Genomic DNA, 9,536 nt, shown 5'->3' on the forward strand with positions numbered 1-9,536 from the left:
TCTAAAAATAAACTATAGCCATGGAATTTTACAGTGCAAATATATCGTGCCTTATGGGGAAGTAATGCACGCTCTAGAATGCCCTTCAAGACAATCAGAAAGGAGTATTCAAAAATGCCATGGTATAAATCTACAATACACTATCAACATGCTGTGTGTAACTAGGCAGTTAAGCTCATGTGAACAAGCAGCAACAGCAACTATAACACATGTAGGTTAAAAAACAACAATAAAACGTTAACAGCCTATGACATCACAGAGTCAAAGGGATCCCAAATTTACTACCATGTTGCCTCCAGTTCAACCCCCCTCCTTCTCAGTTACCGTGGAAACCGTGGAGTTACAGTAAGATGCTTGAGGGAGAGTGGGAAAGGAACAAGAATTCTGGGAGGCCATCCAGTTTGACCAAACCAGTTTTCCGTTATGTTTTGGCCTCAAAGGCTTCTACTGCAGTGGCGGGTCATTTCAGTTTTCACACCTCTTAAACACACATAGCTGTTGGAGAAAAGGAAATATATACAGTGCCTCTCAGCAAAATGTCAAAGAATACGCACACATGCATGCACACACCAACCTCTACAGGATGGGTGTCCCTATACCGGGACGGTTGAGCTAACGTGCATTAATGTGATTAGCATGACAGTTTTAAGTAACAGAAAACATTCCAGGACATAGACATGTCTCATATGGGCAGAAAGCTTAAATTTGTGTTAATCTAACTGCACTGTCCAATTTACAGTAGCTATTACAGTGAAAAAATACCATGCTATTGTTTGAGGAGAGTGCACAACAACAACAAACTTTTATCACGGCAACGGGTTTGATACATTCACCTCTGAAGGTAAATAATGTAAGCACAAGGACTATAGACAGCAGGTGCGATGGGGCAATGGTGTGTGTGTGTGTGTGAATATTTTGTGAATACGAGGCCATGGAATGCTGGCAGCTACAGAACCAAATGTGTAATTCTGATGTGTCAGATCTGTGTTTATGTGCCACCCCTCTCTGACAGGAGAGAGAGAGAGAGGGGAGAGAGGAAGGGAGAGAAAGAGGAAGAGAGAGAGAACTACATGGGAAGGGCGGGGAAGGACGAGTAGACACAGTAGAGACAGGTAGAATTGGACCCACCTGACCTTTGCCAGACAATGGGAGCTCCAAACTCCCCTGAGTAAACAGCATGACTGAACCTACCCCCCCCCCCCCCTCTCTCTCCCCAAGAGCAAAAAGAAACAAAGTGAAAAATGTGCCTGAGTCTCTGTGTGAGATAGAGAGTGATAAAGAGGACAGATGTGAGTGTGTGTGTGCCAGAGTGAGAAAGAGAGAGAAAGCATGTGTGTGTGTGTGCGTGTGCGTGTGTGTGTGTGTGTAACAGCCTCGCTAGGGAGTAGAAGCCTGTCCAGGCAGTAAGGGATGTCGACCTCATAGTCACAAGTAACTTCCTCTCTGCACATGTCTACAGGAACGGGGCCTAGAGGGAAGAGGGAGGGGCCTATGGAGCCATGCCGCTAGACTACGCTATATAAAGCAGTAGCACTCTCACACACACTCACACTCAAATGATGCTTCTCTAACAACTCACAGGGAAAAGACTGAAAGACTGAGCTATTACTGTTCCAGCAACTCTCAAGCAACTCAAGAGCTACATCAAGCTAATCGTCATCAAGTTCGTCTACATCTTTCAACACTTCAACTTCAAGGTAAGAGTGAGTTTATGATTATATTCTTTAGATCAAATGTTAAAGTTGGAAATATTCCCATAAGGCAAACTTAGTCTTGTTTTCCATTTGTTGTTATTATTATGAAACAAATCACCAAATGGATACATATATTGTCTGTGTGCGTCACTAAACAAACGTAACAATTGCACTGCAAGTTGCATACAGACAACATGTTGTATGAGTCAATATCTGAACCCTGAACTTCTGGGGGGAAAAAACACTGTATATTTTCAAATTCTACAACAGAAATGTGTGTTTAAAAGATGTATGAACTCAAATGACCACCGCTGCACTAAAAGCCTTGAGGGCAAAATAAACCATTCTGTTTCAAATATGTTTTATTATGAAGCATTATGGTCCAAGTATACAATTAAACAGTCTGATTAAGAAGCACATTTTTTACATGTATGAAAACAAATATAGGACAACAAACAAATGACAATAGCATGCAAAGTTACACCCCAATAAACACTTGTTCAATTCTGTTTCTCTTTCTCTCCCACACACTCACTTTTTGTCTGTCTGTCTGTCTGTCTGTCTGTCTGTCTGTCTGTCTGTCTGTCTGTCTGTCTGTCTGTCTGTCTGTCTGTCACTCTCTCTCTCTTCATCTCTTTCTGTCTCTCTCTCTCTCTGTGTGTGTGTGTGTGTGTGTGTCACGCCAACATGTCCAAGGTTGGCACCTGGGTCTTGTCTCTTGTTTTGTCTCACCCATGTCTGTACCACAGTAAACCAATGCCAGGGTCACTGGGCCATGGTCTGTTTTCCATTGAGAACCAGGGTCATATTCATTAGTAGACACCGTAGCAAAATATTTTGCTACAGAAAACAAAGATGTTTCTTATTGGTCAATTTGCTGCCTAGTCCCTCCCTGTTTTTTTATTTTATTTTATTTTATTTTTATCCCATTTTCTCCCCAATTTTCGTGGTATCCAATCGCTAGTAATTACTACCTTGTCTCATCGCTACAACTCCCGTACGGGCTCGGGAGAGACGAAGGTCGAAAGCCATGCGTCCTCCGAAGCACAACCCAACCAGCCGTACTGCTTCTTAACACAGCGCGCCTCCAACCCGGAAGCCAGCCGCACCAATGTGTCGGAGGAAACACCGTGTACCTGGCTCCCTTGGTTGGCGCGCACTGCGCCCGGCCCGCCACAGGAGTCGAGTCCCTCCCTGTTTGAGTCAGTTTTCTACCATTTGCTGCCTGGTGAATATGACCATATAAACTAATTTGATTTACTATCCTTCATCCAGAAGTGTGGTTACATACCTCTGTATGTGATGTCTGTACTGGTCCGGTGGAATAGAAAATATCTTGGAAGGTTGCCCAACAAGAAACAGATTTGGCTATAAGCACACAGTGGAATGCTTTTTAAAATGGTTCTAAATTCTAATGGCTAGTGAGCAGAAACTGTGCCGAATAGTTTATGCAACTGAGACCGAAACGGACCTGTGTATTTGTAGAGAACATACGATTTTAACAACTATGGTTTTAAGTAACCCCTCAGGTAACACTCTTGAACGTACCGCAGCAATGCATCTGACGGATCTGTTCATCTTTGATCTGTCTTTCTTTGATCCTTCTGTCATTTGACCCATCTTTCTCCCCTGTCCTCTCCCAATTTCCCTATACGCAATATTGTTGAATCTCTATAATTTCACAAATCTCTCTCTCTTCCCTCTCTCCTAGGATTCTCTATCTTTGTTCTTGTTCAATCTTCCCCATCTCCCTACAATGCTTTACCTGTATACAATGTTGTTAGATTCCTTTAACCCTCTCTCCTCCTTCCTCTCCCCAGGATGCTGTGCCTGTACGTGTGCTTCTTCCTCAGCCTCGTTGGAGCGGCCCTCTCTAACCTCCAGGAGAAACAGACAGACTTTGGGATGCGGGTCTTCTCCCATGTGGCCCAGACCTCCAGGGGCTCTAACTTGGCCTTCTCACCCTACGGCGTGGCCACCATCCTGGGCATGGCTCAGCTGGGCGCTGGGGGCAACACCCTGAAGACACTCAATGCCAAATTGGGCTTCTCTCTACAAGGTAAGGGTGGACTGTTTTGTAGACTCTTACCACAGCTGTTATGTATAATGACATCAAATCAAATCAAACTTAATTTGCCACATGCGCCAAAAACAACAAGTGTAGACTTTACTGTGGAAATGCTTACTTACAAGCCCTTAACCAACAGTGCAGTTCAAGAATAAGAAAATATTTACCAAGTAGGCTATATAAAATGTAATAATAAAAAGTAACACAATAAGAATAACAATAACGAGGATATATACAGGGTGCACCGGTACCGAATGAGTGTGCAGGGGTACAGGCTAGTTGAGGTAATCTGTACATGTAGGTGGGGAAGAAGTGACTATGCATAGGTAACAAACAAACAGCGAGTAGCAGCAGTGTACAAGAGGGGGAGGGGGGTTGTCAATGTAAATTGTCCAGTGGTGAATTTTATGAATTATTCAGCAGTTTAATGGCTTGGGGGTAGAAGCTGTTGAGGAGCCTTTTGGTCCTAGACTTGGCGCTCTGGTACCGCTTACCATGTGGTGGCAGAGAAAACAGTCTTATCACCTGGGTGACTGGAGTCTCTGACAATTTTATGGGCTTTCCTCTGACACCGCCTATTATATAGGTCCTGGATGGCAAGAAGCTTGGCCGCAGTGATGTACTGGGACATTCGCACTACCCTCTGTAGCACCTTACAGTCAGATGCCAAACAGTTGCCATACCAGGCGATAATGCAACCAGTCAGGATGCTCTCGATGGTGCAGCTGTAGAACCTTTTGAGGATCTGGGGGATCATGCCAAATCTTTTCATTCTCCTGAGGGGGAAAAGGTTTTGTCGTGCCCTCTTCACGACTGTCTTGGTATGTTTGGACCATGATAGTTCGTTGGTGATGTGGACACCAAGGAACTTGAAACTCTTGACCCGCTCCACTACAGCCCCATCAATGTTAATGGGGGCCTGTTCGGCCCGCCTTTTGCTGTAGTCCACGATCAGCTCCTTTGTCTTGCTCACATTGAGGAAGAGGTTGTTGTCCTGGCACCACACTGCCAGTTCTCTGACCTCCTCCCTATCGTTGTTGGTGATCAGGCCTACCACTGTTGTGTCGTCAGTAAACTTAATGATGGTATTGGAGTCGTGTTTGGCCACGCAGTCATGGGTGAACAGGTAATACAGGAGGGGACTAAGTACACACCCCTGAGGGGCCCCAGTGTTGAGGATCAGCGTAGCAGACGTGTTGTTGCCTACCCTTACCACCTGGGGGCGGCCCGTCAGGAAGTCCAGGATCCAGTTGCAGAGGGAGGTGTTTAGTCCCAGATCTCCTTAGCTTAGTGATGAGCTTCGTAGGCACTATGGTGTTGAGCGCTGAGCTGTAGTCGATGAACAGCATTCTCACATAGGTGTTCCTTTTGTCCAGATGAGAAAGGGCGGTGTGGAGTGCGATTGAGATTGCATCATCTGTGGATTTGTTGGGGTGGTATGCAAATTGGAGTGGGTCTAGGGTATGTGGGAAAATGCTGTTGATGTGAGCCATGACCAGCCTTTCAAAGCACTTCATGGCTACCGACATGAGTGCCACGGGGCGGTAATCATTTAGGCAGGTTACCTTCGCTTCCTTGGGCAGAGGGACTATGTTGGTCTGCTTGAAACATGTAGGTATTGCAGACTCGGGCAGGGAGAGGTTGAAAATGTCAGTGAAGACACTTGACAGTTGGTCCGCGCATGCTTTGAGTACACGTCCTGGTAATAAAGGATTAGTCACGTCGGCTACCGAGAGCGTTATCACACAGTCATCCAGAACAGCTGGTGCTCTCATGAATGCTTCAGTGTTGCTTGCCTTGAAGAGAGCATAAAAGGCATTTAGCTCGTCTGGTAGACTCGCGTCACTGGGCAGCTCGCATCTGGGTTTCCCTTTGTAATCCATAATAGTTTTCAAGCCCTGCCACATCCGACGAGCATCAGAACCGGTGTAGTAGGAGTCAATCTTAATCCTGTATTGATGCTCTGCTTGTTTGATGGTTCGTCTGAGGGCATAGCGGGATTTCTTATAGGCGTCTGGATTAGTGTCCCGCTCCTTGAAAGTGTCAGCTCTAGCCTTTAGCTCAATGTGTATGTTGCCTGTAATCCATGGCTTCTGGTTGGGATATGTACGTACGGTCACTGTGGGGACGACGTCGTCGATGCACTTATTGATGAAGCCGATGACTGAGGTGGTATACGCCTCAATGACAATGGATGAATCCCGGAACATATTCCAGTCTGTGCTAGCAAAACAGTCCTTTAGTGTAGCATCCGTGTCATCTCATGCAACTACATAGGGTAGTTGCATGAGTTTTGCAAAGTGAGACAGATGGTAGACTTGGCTTTGTCTAAACATTGAGGCCTGGACAATAACATAACTCCAGGCTGACATAGTCAAAACAAAAAGAGCCATCCTAGCCGGCGACTAGCAACATCCACACTTTCCCACCATCTCTATATGCAATCGTTACTCATTCATTCTCTCATTCTTTCCATTCCACTTCTCCTCCTTCTCTTCCTCTCCAGCCTTTTTTGTACTTTTAATCATAAATTAAAATCAATGATTCCTCTCCTCCAGAGCGAGGGATGTCACGTCAGCAGCGTCTGCTACAGAAGAACCTCTCCAGTGAGGAGGGAGTGGAGCTGGCCAGTGGCATCATGGTAGAGAAGAAGATGGCTCTGGAGAAAGGCTTCAGGAGGGGGCTGGGGAAAGCCTTCCAGACCTCCCCTCACCAATTGGACTTCTCCAGGCCAGACCAGGCCCTGGAATTCATCAATGCCTGGGTCTCTGACCACACCGCAGGTGAGATACAGTAGTATAGTATTGGCTCATACCTTCAATGTCATGCCCATCATCACATATTGCAAATGTGCACTTTGTTAAAATAGATGAAGTTGTAGTAGCTATAGCAACAACAATGCATACAACACAACCAGTGACAGACAGAGAGGATACAAGTTGCTTGTTTTCTCCAGAAAATCTAATTCTTTGTGGGATGAGACAGATTTATAATAAAAACCAACCTCCCTAACACTCTCTTTCATCTCTCCTCTCTGCTCCAGGTACCATCCCTTCATTCCTGTCGTCCGGTGCTCTGACCGACGAGACTCGCATGGTCCTACTGAACGCTCTGAACTTCCAGGGGCTATGGAAGGTGCCCTTTGACCCCAAGATGACGGAGGAGAGGCTGTTCCATTGTGCCAACGGCAGCTCTGTGCCCGTACCTATGATGAGGCTCACACACCGCTTCAACTACGGTGGGTACCTCAGGATGTTTTTCAAGTGTAGAATTTTCCCATAAGACATTTTTACATCCCCTTGACATGAATACATCCTCTCTTCTTTTTAAATACTTTAGAAGTTAACTTAGAATACCTCATTTTGGGCAGAATCCTAACATGAGATCTGTAAATGTAACTCCAGTTTTCATGTCTTCCATCGATATTATTTACACCCATTTAGTTAGGACTTGGCCCTTAAGGCATGCATTCTTCAAAAGTGATTCAAACGAATCCGCCACAGCCCAGCAGCCAGTGTTTAAAACAGTCATGACTACAAGTACTACCTCCACCAATCAAACTGAAACTAATCCAACCTCTCCTCTCTTCTCCTCTACAGGTGAGTTCGTGACCCCCGACGGTGTGGACTATGATGTCATCGAGGTTCCGTATGAGGGCGAGTCCCTGAGCATGCTGCTGGTCACCCCCTTCGAGTCTGAGAGGCCAGTAAGCGTGCTCAGTAGCGAGCTGACCACCAGACGCCTGCAGCAGTGGAGAGAGGAGCTGAGGAGCGTCAAGCGTCAACTGTCTCTGCCCAAGTTTACCCTGGACACTGAGGTGGATCTGAAGTCTACACTGACCAGTATGGGGTTGGGGGACATGTTCAACCTGGCCAAAGCAGACTTCACTCGCATCACCAGTGAGTACCCTACCATTCATCACTTAGTAATTGGTGTCTGAAGTGGCACCCTATTCTTTATATAGTGCACTACCTTTGACCAGGGCCCAGGCCTCTGGTCAAATGTAGGGCACTATGTAGGGAATAGGATTGGTTCTGTTGCAATATCCACACTACTAGCATTTCACTTTAGAATGAAGGAATGTATTGGGCATACGTTCTGTGGTATGAAAGTATGGACATTGGAAAGTGACAGACTTGGTCCTGTGTTTAGCACATGCAGAATACTGCATGTTTCTCATTCTTTTTAGACAGCTAATCTAAACTCACTCTCTTTATTTCTCTGCCAGCTGAGGAAAGGCTGTGTGTGTCCAAGGTTCTGCAGAAAGTCAAGATTGAGGTGAACGAGAAGGGAACCAAGGGATCAGCTGCCACAGGTACATTACAACACCAATACTTATTCCTGATGATTAAACCAATAGTATAAAGAAGTGTTTTGACTTGTCTTTTATACCGATGTACATAAAGACAATACATTTATGATGAATTGATGATAGTATAGGATGCAGAGTTGTGTTTTGACAGTGCTTGTTATACGGATGTACATAACAATAATTAACTGATGTTAAAGTGATGTTACTGTACAGAGTTGTGTTTTGACTGTATTGTCTCCTTTCTTTGCACCTTACAGCTGCCATTATGTTCTCTCGCATGGCTGTAGAGGAGATCACCCTGGACAGGCCCTTCCTTTTCCTCATCCAACACAAGTCCACAGGTGAGTTTCCTCTAATGTGCCTACATCACCATCTATGTTAAAAACAACATCATGTTAGCCTTGGTTATCCAATGTCTCAAATCACCACAAGTCCAGCTAACTGTGCCCTTTTTATATAAGTGCGTACACTTTCAAGGAGGTTCAGGGGAAGTCCCGCTATTTTGTCCCTGCATATACTGTATGATCTTGTATGGAATTCTCTTTGTCCCTCAGACACTTTGACATACTTCCTACCTTGTTCGTCCTCTAATATAAAATATGTTTGTTTTCCCCTCCCAGGTGCTGTACTGTTCATGGGTCAAGTCAACCAACCCTAGCAACACTAACAGACCAATATACCAGAGAGGAAGAAGCGAAGTGAGAGGAATAATGGCCCAAAATCTGTTATCTCCAGCCAGGAGTTTTTGTATGGAGGTCAATGAGAGTTGTCAAATTTGGACAAAAAAATGAATGGCTTATTTTCTACATGTGGCTTATTTTATCTAATACATGTTTCTTAATGCTTAGGTTGTTACGAGTGTATTGATATAAAATTGACAGACGACATCCCGGCAACTTTGAGAAAAAACACTTTATATCGGATTTGTGACTGTTTTTCACACGCATATCTGCCCTCCCATTGGCTAGCTAGAATGGTCCCACCTGATCTTGCCTCCTCCCGACTGCCTTCCATTTTTGAAGAGATTTACTTGAGTATCTGGTCAATATAATGGATAATCTGTGCTGATATACAACAACCATGAACATTCCTTTCATTCCATTGACAGGGACACCTGTCAATCAATTTGCTACTGAAACTGACCATGAATAGTTAAATCTATGACCTGGACAATAACTGTAACTTCAATGATCCTTAATCTGTATATTACCAAATTGGCAAAATGCATATATTTTGATAAGTGAAAGTTTATATATCTATTATTTGCGCTGATGGGATATGTTTTTTTTTATTTGTGAGCAATGGGTATGGTTGTTCATGCCTGATATTGATTTGAAGGGAAAATTATTGAATGGGTAAGATGTATTTTTATTTTGCTGTTGAATTTTATTGTCTGTAATGCTCTGTTTGTTCTGACAAGTCGTATTTTTGCAGTATTTATATATTTATTAAAATGAAAACT

At 44.4% G+C, this 9,536-nt stretch overlaps 1 protein-coding gene across 1 annotated transcript; it reads left to right on the top strand.

Moving 5' to 3' along the window:
- Positions 1-1,515: 1,515 nt before the first annotated feature.
- Positions 1,516-9,515, top strand: LOC129865578 (plasminogen activator inhibitor 1-like). Its single transcript, XM_055938465.1, has 8 exons — positions 1,516-1,697; positions 3,515-3,753; positions 6,321-6,545; positions 6,806-7,000; positions 7,362-7,661; positions 7,991-8,077; positions 8,332-8,415; positions 8,695-9,515. The coding sequence occupies exons 2-8, from the start codon at positions 3,516-3,518 to the stop codon at positions 8,730-8,732; spliced, it is 1,167 nt and encodes a 388-aa protein (XP_055794440.1). The 5' UTR covers positions 1,516-1,697; position 3,515; the 3' UTR covers positions 8,733-9,515.
- The last annotated feature ends 21 nt before the right edge of the window (positions 9,516-9,536 follow it).

Source organism: Salvelinus fontinalis, chromosome 11 (genome assembly GCF_029448725.1).
Source record: "Salvelinus fontinalis isolate EN_2023a chromosome 11, ASM2944872v1, whole genome shotgun sequence".
NCBI lineage: Eukaryota > Metazoa > Chordata > Actinopteri > Salmoniformes > Salmonidae > Salvelinus > Salvelinus fontinalis.

Bases quoted from the DNA above. Each gene is read 5' to 3' on its own strand.
- LOC129865578 (XM_055938465.1), top strand. From the start codon at position 3,516: ATGCTGTGCCTGTACGTGTGCTTCTTCCTCAGCCTCGTTGGAGCGGCC. The intron at 7,001-7,361 runs GTGGGTACCTCA...TCTCCTCTACAG, and splicing joins CACACACCGCTTCAACTACG to GTGAGTTCGTGACCCCCGAC. The intron at 8,416-8,694 runs GTGAGTTTCCTC...TTCCCCTCCCAG, and splicing joins CATCCAACACAAGTCCACAG to GTGCTGTACTGTTCATGGGT.